At 46.1% G+C, this 14846-nt stretch overlaps 1 protein-coding gene across 2 annotated transcripts in view; it reads left to right on the top strand.

Annotated features, from left to right (window-relative positions):
• Rmdn3 (regulator of microtubule dynamics 3) overlaps window positions 1-14453 on the top strand; it is a 21582-nt gene extending 7129 nt beyond the window's left edge. For both annotated transcript variants that reach the window (XM_005364259.3, XM_013352761.2), the window contains exons 5-13: window positions 5878-6163; window positions 6953-7055; window positions 9000-9060; window positions 11568-11643; window positions 11787-11864; window positions 12269-12367; window positions 12615-12668; window positions 13052-13132; window positions 13782-14453. In XM_005364259.3, coding sequence (XP_005364316.1) covers window positions 5878-6163; window positions 6953-7055; window positions 9000-9060; window positions 11568-11643; window positions 11787-11864; window positions 12269-12367; window positions 12615-12668; window positions 13052-13132; window positions 13782-13835 — 892 coding nt within the window. In that variant the 3' untranslated portion in view covers window positions 13836-14453. The remainder of the gene's footprint in view (window positions 1-5877; window positions 6164-6952; window positions 7056-8999; window positions 9061-11567; window positions 11644-11786; window positions 11865-12268; window positions 12368-12614; window positions 12669-13051; window positions 13133-13781) is intronic.
• The last annotated feature ends 393 nt before the right edge of the window (window positions 14454-14846 follow it).

Genomic DNA, 14846 nt, shown 5'->3' with positions numbered 1-14846 from the left:
AGGGTTTCTTTGTGGCTTTGGAGCCTGTCCTGGAACTAGCTCTTGTAGACCAGGCTGGTCTCGAACTCACAGAGATCCGCCTGCCTCTGCCTCCCAAGTGTTGGCAATTTATTAATTTTTTTTAAAAGTTCAGCACAGAAGACTGGGCAGTAACACCAACAGCACTATTTAATTGATGATTTAAAGATCATCCAAGTAAGGTGGTACACGCAGGTAATTCAGCACTCAGGAGTTTGAGGCTAGCTCACGCTGCTTCATAAGATCCCGTGTCTTAACAGGTGACATAAACAAGTTCATCTCCTGGTGTCAGCAGCCAGAGTAGGTGCCTTACTGCACGGGTGCTCAGTGGAGCACCCATGGTCACAGGAGCAGGGCAGGGCAGCAGAGGGATGGACGGCTTTCTTAATTATAGCTTCACCAGGCTCAGCCCTATGGCTGACGCTGTGGCACGTGAAAGCTGCTGGTGGTGCAAGAGGACTGTGGCTTAGCTGTCTGCTATCTGGGGCAGTGGCCATGGTGAATAATGTGTCCATCATGGGAGGTGCCATATAGGTCAAGGGGAAATTCTGGGAGGAGGTCATACATTCTGAAATGGTTTTAAGCATGTATACCTTAGGGAGGAAAGAGCCTTGCGTGATGATTCTGCAGGCTCTTCCATGAAAAGCTGCAAGTCCCCCAGTCCTTGGCCTTTGATGAGGTCACTAGAATCTCTCCATGCCTGCTTCAGACTGAGCCTGTCACATGTGCTGGCTGCTCACTGGCCTAAGATGGGCCACCTTCTACTTCTTGATCCATGCCTTTGCTTATTTTGTTTGTTTTGCTTTTCTTAAGTTTTTTTTTAAATTTATTTATATTTTCTGTATGAGTGCTCTGCAGGCCAGAAGAGGCCATTAGATCCCATTACAGATAGTTGTGAGCCACCATGTGGTTGCTGGGAATTGAACTCAGGACCTCTGGAAGAGCAGCCAGTGCTCCCAACCACTGAGCCATCTCTCCAGCCCCCTGATTTTTCGAGACAAAGTTTCTCTGTGTAGCCCTGGCTGTCCTGGAACTTTGTAGCTTTGTGGCTGCTTCTGCCTCTCGATTGCTGGGATTAAAGGAGTGTGCCACCACAGCTCAGCTACAGTCTTTCTAAAATGTAATTGTATTACAAGCCTTTTTACATTTATTTAATGTCTTTTGTGTGTGCATGCACAGGTAGCGGTCAGAGGACAGTTTCAGTAATTGGTTCTCTCGTTTCATCATGAGGGGCCTGGGCTCAGACTCAGGTCAGTATGCGTGGTAAGCTGTGTCTTTCCTTGCCAGATTGGCTCACCTACCCTATATTCCTTCTTTCTTCCAAATAACAAATCCGAGCTTCCAGCTGTTGATTGGCAGTGGCAGGAGCAGAATCATTGTACAGGTTTGTGAGTTTATTCCCTGGGCATTGTACCAAACACAGCTCGATATTTTCCCTGAAGAACGCAACATGCCTTTAAATGCCAGCTTCCCGGGCGTCCCAGCCAAAGCATTTCATCCTTTCTCTGGGCTCTGGTCTCCCTTACCTCAGGTTTCCTGTGGCTTATCTCTACTACAAGAGCCTCCTAGGCATAGGACACAGGCTTGGCCATGTCTGAATGTTCCAGGCTCAGTGCTCTAATGGGAACTAGGAGGTCAAAGAAAACAGTCAGCAGCAGGAATAGATGTGTGGGAAACTGAATCTTTAATTTCCAATTCATCAGCTCTCTGTTAGGAACAGAGCAGGATGGTATGCCATCCTGTCTCCTGTCCACTGTGGGGACTGTGTTTCTCTTGAGTACTGATCTCAAAAGCCTGGGGGCATAGCAACCGAATGAAACCTTCTGTAGATTTCCAGTGGTTGGAGGTAGGAGGTAAGGGAGTGTTGCAAATGGAGTAGCCGTGGCCCTTAAGCGCAGGATGGTGACCATGATGTGAGGCTTCAGCTTGGCGTGACAGAACTTGCGGTAGAGCTGATGAGGCAAAGCTGTCCGCTAGCCCTCCTGGTTCACAAGGCCCCCTCTCACTTCTGCAATTCCCTGGCTTTGTGAGTTCTGGCCTTTAAGCCAGAGCAGTGCACCTGGGAGTGCGGGAGACACAGTCTCCTATGTGAACTTCCCCAGCGTGTGGTTTCCCTTCTCTAGCAAGGAGTACCACTAGGATTTCAGCCTCTCCACACAGTTACATTCCTTTACTTTGGCCCTAGCTGAATCTTTTCATTCAGGCAGGTTACTGTCCAACCTCTGCAGGAGATTCTCTAGCTTGCCCTTGTGTGGTCTCATTCGTCAGTGCTCATTGGTTATAAAGTCTGGTGCTTTTCTTTGTTCCTTTAATCTCTAAGTTCTTTCTTTCTTTTCTTTTCTTTCTTTCTTTCTTTCTTTCTTTCTTTCTTTCTTTCTTTCTTTCTTTCTTTCTTTCTTTCTTAAGATTTATTCATTTTATGTGTATGCTGCTCTATCTGCATGTACACCTGCATGCCAGAAGAGGGCATCAGATCCCATTGTAGATGGCTGTGAGTCACCATGTGGTTGTTGGAAATTGAACTGGGAACTCTGGAAGAGCTGCCAATGCTCTTAACTGTCGAGCCACCTCCCCAGCCCTAATCTCTAGGTTCTTATTGTAAACTGTTGGAAGGGAAAGATACTAGGGTGATCTCTAAATATCATTGCTATCATGCTGTCTGCCCCCATCCCCACCTTACAGGGTTTCTCTGTGTAGTTCAGGCTGCCCTGGAACTTGCTATATAGGGAAGGCTGGCCTCAAAACTCACAGAGATCCACCTGCCTCTGCCTCCCAAGTGCTGGGACTAAAAGAGTTGCCACCATGCCTGGCTCCTGCAGGTTCTTGTAGCTGATGCTCTAGTCGCCTTTCCAAATAGAACAGAAGTTGTTCTGAGTAGCAGCAACCAACTGTTTAGACCGAGGCACCAGTTCTGCTTACTCACTTGGTGCCTTCTGGACCTTACCCATGTGGCTTTCTAGATGACAACACTTTTCTCTACAGCATTCAGCCAGATGTTGGGTGTCTCCTAGGGCAGAGACTGTCCTATTTGGTTGTTTTGTGTTGGCCACGGGAGCTTGCCTTTATATTCTTCACTCCAGGGAGGAAGGTTTGCTCCCAAATGAAATGTAAAATCTTCTCTGTGCTTCTCAAGGGTTCTCTGGAGTCTTGTTCTGCCCCTGGAAATCCTACTTTGTCCCAGGCCCATTTCTTATCTGATTTAACTAGCAGTTAGAGAAGAACCCTCATCAGCTGCTGGAGGACAGAAAACTAAGATACTTGGCTTTTTCTGTAGTGTTGGTGCCTAGAAACTACCTAGCTTGTTATCCTGTAGGGGTTGTTAGCAGCTGGAAACTACCTGGCTTGTAGCAGTCTCCGAGATGTTATCCTGCAGGGTCGTTAGCAGCTGGAGACAGACCTCTGCCACTCTTCCACATTCCCAAGGCTGCTTCTCCTGTCAGTGAGGTTTGGTTGAACTTGGTCACAGGTACAAGTTTGAGAAAGAGATTGGGAAATGTGTGGTTATTGCTTCTGCCGCAGAGGCTGGCACCCACTCAGGTAGGTTCTGGCAGATGTCTTTGCTGATAAGGATGACCTACCAAAGTTAGCTCATCAGCGTAGCTCTGATCAGTTCCACCTCTGTTTGTAAGGCCATTCCTTCCCACCTCCCCCAGTCTTGCTGTTGTTTGAGTTCTGGGGATTGTGCACGGCAGGCAGGTAATCTAGCAAGAACACACCCACCCCCCCGCCCCCGTGCCCTAGTTTTTTTTTGTTATATTAAAAGCATTTTTTTTTTTTTTTGTTTTTTGAGACAGGGTTTCTCTGTGGCTTTGGAGCCTGTCCTGGAACTAGCTCTGTAGACCAGGCTGGTCTCGAACTCACAGAGATCCGCCTGCCTCTGCCTCCCGAGTGCTGGGATTAAAGGCGTGCGCCACCATCGCCCGGCTAAAAGCATTTTTTTAATGGCCACAATAGTTTATTTACAATCGAACTCTTTATATTTACAAGACAGCCAACTTTACACATCAGAAGTTGTATCAAAAGTATGAATTAAAGCACAGACAACGATATGAAATGGGCATAAAGCAACACTGAGGTGGAGAGACAAGAATTTCTCTTTTAATTTATTAACACTAGCTTACACTTTGTCAAAGAAAAAATAAGGAACTATCTTTTAGGAGAACTGCAGGGTCTATCTTTCTGCTGAAGACTGAATTTCACAGTGCTGGATCCCATGTAGAGAAAATAAGACTCATTTTTCCCACACTTAACACTCTATAATCTCACTCCTGGAACTTTGCTTCAACCTCCTTCTCAACAAACCTCAACACACCCAAACCAAAGGAAATCGAGGAGAGGACATCAAAAATAGTAGGCCCTCAGGGAAAGGAGAACCAAAGCAATAGAATCCATTTATGTCCTGCCAGATAGCACCTCATGGATTCCTCTCAGTCTAGCCAAAACAGGTCTGAGGAGTCCTCTGTGAGAGGCAAGGTCTGTTCACCCAGACCCCAAGTCGGACGCTGAGAGGACCAGAAACAAAGAAAAGAGGCCCCCGGCTGAGGTCACTCCTTAGGAAGGAGCACATGATAAGGAAACATAACACAGGTCAGGGTAGGAGCACTAACCAGTTTGCCTCATTAATAAAAACAAAATCACAAAAATCTGGCCCAATTTTTCCAGATCCATCCTCATTTCTTAAGGGTGAGATGAAAGCCTCTGTGGAACAAGTCCTCTTTCTCTCTACACCCTTGCTGCAGTGACGTTTACAGCAGCTTCTGCTTCAGAGACCACACTCGAGGCAGATGGAGTCACAGGGCGACCACACTCCGAGGCAGATGGGGTTACAGGTGAAAACCCACAAACACACAGAATTGAGAGCAGCAAGGTCATCCAAGAATACTACCTGCACTGCTGGAATAACCCAGGGAGCACAGATAACATCTCAAAAAGAAGCTTTAGCAGTGGGAAGCCCTGAGGAACTTCTCTTCTCTTCCCACAATCCTATTCTCACGCTCAGCTGATGGGCCAGCCACACACCTTGGCTTCTCGCTAAAGCTGCGAATGATCCAGGGACATTACTCTCTTCAAGGATAACCCTACCTCCTAGATTAGACCCTACTTGTTTGTTGAAAACGCTTTATTGTGTGTGCATATGAATGTGGGCAGGTACATGCCACATGTGAGGTCAGAGAACAACTGGAGAAGTTGGTCCTCTCGGGTCACCAGACGGTACAACAAGCACTTTTACCCACCCAGCGATCTCACCAGTCCTGTTTTGGAGATACTCTTTTTGTTTGGTCTTATATAGGCTGGCTTCAAATGTGCCAAAGATTACCTTGAATTCCTGATCCTCTTGCCTTTACTTCCCAAGTGCTGGGATTATAGGTGTGTGTCACCATACTCAGACTGCAGCCTGCTTTCTAAAAAAGATTTATTTATGTACTTTATGTATATGGGTGTTTCATTGGCATGTATCCATACACCAGAAGATGGCATCAGATTCCATGGGATTACAGTTAGACTTGTGGAACCTGGGAACTGAACTCAGGACCTCTCTCCTGAGCAGCCAGTGCTCTTAACCTGAGCCATCTCTCCAATCCCATGACGTCTAATTCTTAAACATTTCCCCCCTTTTTGCCTTTTGCAGTTCAAGTGGTAGCTAAATAGAGGGATCTTATATTTGACTCTGACCAGCACACATCCCCTAACTTGACTGGATACTTCTTTTTCTTTGATCATTCCCTAGCTAATAGTTTAAGCTTTCTCTTGAAGACTGGTTTCTGCCTTTAGGCTCAGTGGACAGCAGTGCTGTATGGTCCCTCGTCTGTGGCTGGAGAACAAACCCTAGTTCTTACCTGTCTCTCATTCCTCTGCCAGCTACACAACAGCCAATGCCGAATCTGACTGCGAGCGGGACTCCGACAGGGAGAGCGAGGACGGCGAGGATGAAGTGAGCTGCGAGACTGTGAAGATGGGGAGGAAGGATTCTCTGGACCTTGATGTGGAGGTGGCTTCAGGCCCAGCATCTGCTGCCGTGGAGGCCGCTGGCTCCTCGGTCCCTGAGGATATGCTGCTGCTCCTGCAGCAGGCAGACGAGCTGCACCGGGGCAGTGAGCTGAACAAGCGCGAGGGCTTCCAGCTGCTGCTCAACAATAAGCTGGCGGTGAGGCTCCAAATGCTTGCTCCCTGCCTCCTTTGCCCCTCTCTCAGGGAATGAGACAAACCAACCAACCAACCCAAATCCAAAGAAACCCAGCAAAGCCACATGGGAAAGGAGATAGGGTCCTGAGCCTACCCAACAGCTCCCTGCCCCTGAGAAAGGGCCATGGCTGTCTTCCTTACGTAGAACTCTGAGGAGCCCTACCTCTCTGCAAAGGACCTGATACTTGTACCTCCCCCGACCCTGTTTCTCTTCTTCCTTGAGGCAGAGCCTAAATCTGCCTGCCCTACTTGAAATTCCTATTATAATTGACATTGTGTAGGTCATTCAACATTTCCCTCAGGTTCACAAACCAAATTTACTTTGTAAATTCCTCCCTGAAATTAGAAACCAGCAGGTCTCACTGAGTAGCCCTGGCTACCTCAAACTAAACAGACCCACCCTCCTCAGCCTCCTGAGTGCTGGCATTGATGGTGCAGAAGTCTCCCTTCTCACGAGCAGTTTCCTATGTCAGCCAAAGACTTCTTCATGTCTTGTTGGAGTTGACCTTCCACCCGGACAATATTAGGAGGCCAAAATGTTCTTATCCAGACATAGTGCAAGCTATCAACTGGAGATAATGTCTCCAGTTAACTAAGCATGGCCAGCTGTGGAGTGGGAAAACTGTGCACAGGGACTGCCAGATGTCAGTGATCGTATCGCTGCCATGGAACAAACATACAGTGTGGGGAAAGACCAGGGCCTCCATTCCTCACAGATGAGGAGACTCATTTATTCCTTTTTGGTCTATAGTATGGGAGCCGACAAGACTTTCTGTGGCGTCTGGCCCGGGCCTACAGTGACATGTCTGAACTTACTGAGGAGGAGAGCGAGAAGAAGTCCTATGCCCTAAATGGTAAATGCTGATAGGTCCCTGATGGCAATGTAACCAACTGTGCAGGTACAGCTGGCCCACATGCTGTCAGGGCAGGAACAGCATAGCTACTCAGTGGAGACAAACTGGCTCCCAAGGCCTCTTGCACCCTTATGACCCAGTAGCATGGGTGTTGGTTGTTTTTAATGTCTGTGTTGTGGTCATACTGTTCTTTGCTTTGACTTTCCAACCAGAAAGAAGGGGCGGCCTATCTCAAGCAGAAAAGGTTTTACTTCCTACGTAAGAATCTGGAGCCAGCAGCCCAGAGGTTCTGAGACTAGGTGTAGTATGTGTGTATACCTAGGAGAAAGTTGAGAGGTTGTTGCTGGCTTGTTTGTCTGGCTGCTAAGTTTCCACTTTGGAAGGCAGAATGCAACCTGCACCATGTTGCTCTTAGGAGTTGGCAGTCCTGAAGTAAGAGAATCTGGGAACATTCAAAATGAGAATGAACTGGGGTGATGGATCACACCTGCAATCTCAGTACTTGGGGGCTGAGGCAGGAACTGAGAATGAACTGGGGTGATGGATCACACCTGTAATCTCATACTTGGGGGGCTGAGGCAGGAAGACTGCAGTGATTCTCAGGCCAGACCAGGTTACATTGTGAGGTTCAGGTTCAATTATTATTTTGTTTTTCTCTTCAAAGGTTTCTGATTTCAGGTAGATGTTGGTGGCATATACTGAGCATTTAGGAAGATTGAATTTGAGGTCACAGTGAGACCTCTGAAGTCTCTAATGTGACCCTATCTTAAAAATAAATAGAACTGCTGGGCGGGGGTGGTGCACACCTTTAACCCCAGCACTCAGGAGGCAAGGCAGGCAGATCCTCTAAGTTTGAGGCCAGCCTGGTCTACAGAACAAGTTCTAGAACATCCAGGGTTACATGGAGGAACTGTCTGAAAAAACAAAAACAAAATAAATAAGTAAAAAAAACAAGCAAATTCTTGGAGACAGGGTTTTACTACATAGCGTTATGCTATACTGGAACTGGCTACATAGACTGGGCCTAGGTTGTCTCCAACTTTCAGCAATCCTCTTTTTCCAAACAGAAAAAGTTTTGGAGCCTGTCCTGGAACTAGCTCTTATAGACCTGGCTGGCCTTGAACTCACAGAAATCTGTCTGCCTCTCCCTAGCGTTGGGATTAAAGGCATAAAATTCTTGGAAGTCAGTTGTGGCAGCAAAAGCATTGAACCATATAGTCCAACATTCAGAGGCTGAGGCAGGAAAGAGTGTTGAGTTTGAGGTTACCCTGGGTTACACAATGAGACTGTCTTTTAAAGTCTGGAAGATCTGCAGGGGGCAGGACCGGTGGCTCAGTGGAGAAAGTGCTTGCTGTGCAGGTGTGAGGACCATAGCTGTGTCCCCAGCATCCATGTCCTGGGTGGATCCCTGGGCCAGCCAGATCTTTGTGAGTTCAAGGCCACCCTAGTCAACAGAGTGAGTTCCAGGATAGCCAAGACTTTGCAGAGAAACCCTGCCTCGAAAAACAAACAACGATTTTTAAAAATAAGATCATGAACACTTTCCAAATAAAATACAAACATAACTAAATTAATATACAATCTTAGTGATATATGAGCATCCTTAAGCGTACAGACCTTTCAGAGTAAGGTCTGTTGCAAACAGTTTCTGATGGTTCCATTCTCATATTGAATTGCTAAAATTTACTTCAGGAACATCAGGCAGACATAAAGAGATGGTAGGACGGAGCCAGGCACAGCACTGCTTGTACTTGAGAGGTGCAGGCAGGATCTCAAGCTCAGGGCTAGTCTGAGCTACATGGGGAGCCCGTATCTCCAATCAAGCCGCTGCTGCTGGAGGTGGGGAAGCTGTGTGCAGAGCGAGGGGTCATTCTTCCCACACTGCTTCTCTCTGGAGTGTGCGCAGGAGCCTGTGCTAACGCTGGGTCTACCCCTGTCTTCCAGGAAAGGAAGAAGCAGAGGCTGCTCTGGAGAAGGGAGACGAGAGTGCTGAAAGTCACCAGTGGTAATAATACCCTGCTGGCCTAAGACCAGAGGAGACCCTTTCCTTTACCCTGGCCAGAGGCGTTTGCTTGAGGAACTAGGGGGGCACAAGTCTGAGATCCCTACATGTACCACACCCCAGTCGGACAGGAAAGTGTGCTTTGGAGGGTAAGGCCAGGGAAAACAAGCTTAGCTCAGCTGGGGCTAAGAGGACTGAGCATCTTTCCCAGAGTCACTCTGGCCACACACTTGGTTTGGAGTTCTTCAGGGAAGCTGGGAGAACCTGCAGTTCCTGTCCTGCAAAAGCTCTTTTCCCCAGCTGTGATCCCTGGCTGGTAGTAGACCTTGGCTTCTTTGGTTGGTTTGCATGAGATGTGAGCTTACATCTAGGAAACTCAATGATCATCTTAATAGAACTTAGCTTCCTGGGCTGAGGGTACAGTACAGTGGTAGAGTGCTTACCTGGTACCCACAGGTAGAGCCTCGGTGCCACACTCAGCACCACACAAAAGTCAGGCCTTTGTGGTCTTTTGGGAGACAAGTTTTGTCAACTGGCTTGTGCCAAGGTCAGTTCATGTCCTGGGCCCTGATTCCACCATCTGTTTAGTTTAAAAAACAAACAAACAAACAAACAAACAAACAAAAAAACACTTCTTCTTCTACTGTCCTTTGCTTTTCAAATCTCTACCCTCAGATTGTAAGCTGAGAGGCTGTGTTTTTCCATCTATGGCTGAAAGTTTCCGTGCAAAGGTTCTACCCAGAAGCCAGGTAACTTTCTAGGTGTCATTGCTCTCCCTGGGCTCTCAAGGATGAAAACAGCAGTTTTTTGTTTTGTTTTTAAATTACTCCTAAGGAGCAGCTGTTTGGATTGTACATGGAAATGAGCCAAGTGTCCAATACAAGCCTACCCCCCACACCCTTGCAAGCTGTTTAACAAATCTGTGAAAACTTGGGCATGGGAAGACATCGTTGTCAACTTTGCTTCGAGTCTGGGTTTTTGGGGCAGAGGACAGGTGGTTCCGTCTTCTCCTGGTTTCTGTGTGTGGTGCTGGGAATTGAAGTCACTCTACCACTGAACTAAATTGCCCACACAGCCCTAAGTTTAGGTTGAGGGTGGGTGGAGTGATAGATGGCTCAAGTAGGCAGGGCAAGTCTGGAAACCTGAGTTTGAGCCCCCGAATACACGTGAAGGTGTAAGGAGAGATCTGACTCCATAGTTGTCCTCAGACCTTCACATTGTGTGGCATGGAATGTCTTTGTAAAAATACACATTAAGTTTACATTTTTTATAGTTCAGTAGTTAGGGGCATACACTGCTCTTCCAGAAGACTCAAGTTCAGTTTCCAGCTCCCAAGTCAAGTGGCTCACGATTGCCACTGGCTGCAGCGCAGGCACTCTGATGCCTTCTTCTGACCTCAGCTCTTATGTTAGACACAGACATAATATATATAGCTTTTAAAAAGTTAGGATTCTTCTGGCTTCCCAAATGGCACTAAACGAAGACCTTACATATGCTAGGCAAGTACTTTACCCCTGTAGTACTGTGCCCCTGGCTACATTTCCCAGCCCCTAGAAGACAAAGGTTAATTTGTTCCACTGGCAATGAGGATGTGAGGGGAGGGCTAAAATAGATCTTTCTTCCTCTGATCCATTAGTTCCCAAGTTAACAAAGTCATTTGACCATGTCAAAAACGATTCCTCCTAATGATACATTACCTGTATATTCATCTAGAGAGACCTAATATACAGTCAGAAGGTAGTAATAAAACATACTTAGACATCTCTTGTAGTTTGATGCTGATTTTTCAGATGGTTTGCAGTATTGAAGTCAAACCCAGTCACATGATAGATCACTAAACTACAATCTAACTACTCTAAGTGTCCATGATATTGTGACTGTACTCTAGGATCAAAGGGACATCTACAGATCTGGGCTAAACCAGGCAGTGGTGGCGCTTGCCTTTAATCCCAGCACTTGGGAGGTAGAGGCAGGCAGATCTCTGAGTTTGAGTCCAGGACAGGCTCCAAAGCTACAGAGAAACCCTGTCTCAGAAAACAAAGAAACCAGAATCTGGGTTGAGATCTCGCCTATTTTTGTTTCACACAGGGTTTTGCTATGGCAGTCTGGTACTTGCTATATAGCTCAAGCTGGCTTCAAACTTGAGATAAGCAGCCCACCTCAGCTTTGTGAGTGATGCAATTACTGAAATGTGCCATCACACCTGACTAAATGATCTAAAGTATAAAGGAGAGATTTACTCTTTGTGTCCGTGTGTGGGGCATGCCCAGCAGGGAGAGAAAGGGCTTAAACATGAACCAAACCTAGCCTTACTCTGGAGAATTACTGTAGGCCTACTACTAAGTATTAACCGGGACCATGATGAGTCTAAGAGGAGAGTACTATGTACAGATGAAAAGCACCGTTTCAGTTCTACAGGAGAGGGGAATGTAACCACACGAGGGTGATGCTCACATTCCCTGCACTCACAGTCCGGTCCTCGTCCCTGAGCTTGCTGCTTCCCCCCTTAGGTATGCAGTGCTTTGTGGTCAGCTGGCTGAGCATGAGGGCATCTCGAAGCGTATCCAGAGTGGCTTTAGCTTCAAGGTGAGGACAGGCTTCTCTTTGCCTTGTGCTGCCCCCAGTCCAGGTTCCTTGCTCCCTTAGACCGGCTCCCATGCAGACCTGGTGCTTTGCAGCTCTTTTCAGATCAACTCTGGGCTTGATGTTAGTTTGTATTTTCTCCTCAGGAACATGTGGACAAAGCCATTGCACTTCAGCCAGAAGACCCCAGGAGTCACTTTCTTCTTGGCAGGTGGTGCTACCAGGTGAGTAAGGTCCTGTCACACCAGTCTGAGCAAGGTCCCCAGTGTTCGCCCCACTCTTATTTCCTCAGATCGTTCATGCTATTATTGGTAGACGACCCTGTCGTATGTAGCCCAGGCTGGCCTCAGCCTCCTGCATGCTAGCAGACTGCCTTTGAACCGATTCTCTTGTATCTATAGTTTTGGGATTACAAGCACATGACAGCATGTTTGGCCCAAAAAAGCTTTGTGGTTTTTGTTTGTTTTTTTCCAAGACAGGGTTTCTTTGTGTAGCCCTGGCTGTCCTGGAACTCAGAAATCCGCCTGCCTCTGCCTCCCAAGTGCTGGGGATTAAAGGCATGCGCCACTATACCTGGCTTAAAAAATGACTTAAAACCTATTTCATGCCTTAATTTTTTTGGTGGCAGGTCTCTCACTTGAGCTGGTTGGAAAAAAAAACAGCTACAGCCTTGTTCGAAAGCCCTCTTACTGCCACTGTGCAGGACGCGCTTCAGAGCTTCCTAAAGGTATCAAGGGAACGGTGGGCGGAAGCCACAATGCTGTTCTTGGGACCTTTGCTGTCGAAGGTATTTCCTAGTTTGGGATCATTTTGTATTCCCTACCTTATTTTAAGGGAAAATGAGAACTACTTAGAGTTTATAAAAATGGTAATCACCAGACCCAATGAATAAATTTTGTGATTATTACTTAGAACTTTCTAGTACAGCTTGAATTTATGAACCTTTTAATAAAGTGATTTTTTTTTTTCTCCAGGCTGAAGAACTACAGCCAGGATTTTCAAAAGCTGGACGGGTGTATATTTCTAAGGTAAATTTACCTTCAACATAGGTGGAAATACTTAAATTGTATTTCTGGGATCTTTTAGTGCTGGGATTAAACATGTCTGCTCTGCCACTGAACCATCTATACTGTTAGGCCCCTATTTTTTGAGAGCTATACTGGAGGGTGTATTAGTAACAAGATTATTAGTAGGTAATGTGAGCTACTGTATCTCTCACCCTACCCCCATGGTTTTTCAAGACGGGGTTTGTGTAACAGCCCAGGCTGGCCTCAAACTCACAGAGAATAGCCTACCTCTGCCTCCTGAGTGCTGGGATTACAGGCATGCGCTGTCACTCTCAGCTTCTGCGTGTACATGAGTCTTTCTCATCTCTTTATGTTTTTAAGTTTTCGTTGTTCTTTTTTCTCAGTGCTATAGAGAATTAGGGAAAAACTCTGAAGCTAGAAGGTGGATGGAGTTGGCTCAGGAGCTGCCAGATGTCACTAATGAGGTAAACTAGTAATTTTTGTAAAGACAGTTATGTCAAAATGTAACTTTTGGCTGGCCTCCGACTGTTTTGTCTGAGCTTCCCAAGTACCTAGGATCGCAGCAATATACCACAACTTAGCTTGGCAATGCTCTGTGTATGCCGTGACTCTCATACATGGTCATACACACTCAGACAGCAGTCCTTGCCTTCCACCTCAAGTTGGGTCAGGGTCTCTTTGTGCATGCTGAGCTAGCTGGCCAGAGAGATTCAGGGTCTTGATTCTCCATCTTCTCTCACCCCCCTTAAGAACACTGGCTACACCAGCTGTGTTACTGTACTTGGCTTTGATGTGGGTTCTGAGGTCTGCATTCACACACTAATACTAAAATGGCAAATGCTTTACTTATTGCCCATCTTCCCCTCAGGCCCAAGTAAAATTTTTCAAAAGAGCCTTTAAATACTGATATCCGCCACAGAGTTACCTTTTACTATTTTATGTGGAGTCGCCTACCTGCTATGCAGTATGTGAGGTGCATAGACTCAAACTGTCATGGGGAAAGTTAGGAAGACTGGTAACAGCTCAGTATAGAAGCAAAGAGCCCCTGTCAGGTGCTAGCAATTAGGGAAAAGCTTAATTCTGATTCTGTACTGGATTTGTTTTGTCTCCTAGGATTCAGCTTTCCAAAAAGACTTGGAAGAATTGGAAGTAATTTTAGGAAAATAATCACATTTCAATGACTTGGGGGTACTACTTAAATGGAGAAAAGAAAATCAAGTTGCGTTTTCCCCTGTGACACCAGTGAGTTCAGGAAACGAGGCAAGACTGGTTTAGAGTATGTCCCTCAATTTTCTACGTTATCAGTTAATTTATTATAATCTTTTAATCTAAAACTGGGGATGGACTTGCAGCTTAGGTTCCTGCTTTCTTCCTCTTAAGTGAATTCTGGAAAATCAAGACAGTATAGCTATAAGTGTGAAGACAGCCCAAGGGGCCAAGAGCTGGGGATGAAGTAGCAGAACCACAGAACAAAGAGCCATGGCAACAAAGCATAGGACTCACTATCTTTGCTAATATTCAGCACATATTTATTGTCCTAAAGTAACACCCTCCTTATGAGACAGGAGCGCCAGCACAGCCTCATCCTGCCCTGCGACCACCCATCATGTAGACTCCACCTGTATTCTTGGGGTGAGGGGCTGGACCACGTGAGTTCTGGCAGTTTTTGGGATGACAGCACTGACAAGGGGTTTAAAAATATATTTTGAAAATGATTTGAAGAGAAGCCTGGAATATTTTTTTTTTGGTACAAATTTGAAATAAACTAATTTGATTAGAAGGATATGTTGTATGTTTCCATTATTTGACAACTTCAGTTTTTTTTCCTTCCACAGAGGAAACTGAAGACAAAAATAGTGCAAAACTTTATCTTTTTAGCAAAAAAATTTTAGACTTAGTTATGTGTATGTCATGTGTTTGCCTGAGGGAAGCTGAGTCACCTGACAAGGGAGAGCAGTAAGTGTTCTTAACCACTGAGCTATCTCTTCAGCAATAAGAGACAGGAGTCTTTTCTATCAAATACTATTTTTTTCTATCAAATACTATTAAAACTTGTGTTTAGAACAAGAAATTCTAATATTTATCTTATGAATGTTTTAACCCCCCCCCCACACCTGGGAAAACCTTTGTTTACACAGAGGTCCCACACTGCATTGCAGAAATCTGTTGTAATAGGAG

Source organism: Microtus ochrogaster (assembly GCF_000317375.1).
Source record: "Microtus ochrogaster isolate Prairie Vole_2 chromosome 14 unlocalized genomic scaffold, MicOch1.0 chr14_random_1, whole genome shotgun sequence".
NCBI classification, from domain to species: Eukaryota; Metazoa; Chordata; class Mammalia; order Rodentia; family Cricetidae; genus Microtus; species Microtus ochrogaster.
This window is presented reverse-complemented; position numbering and strand designations above follow the sequence as displayed.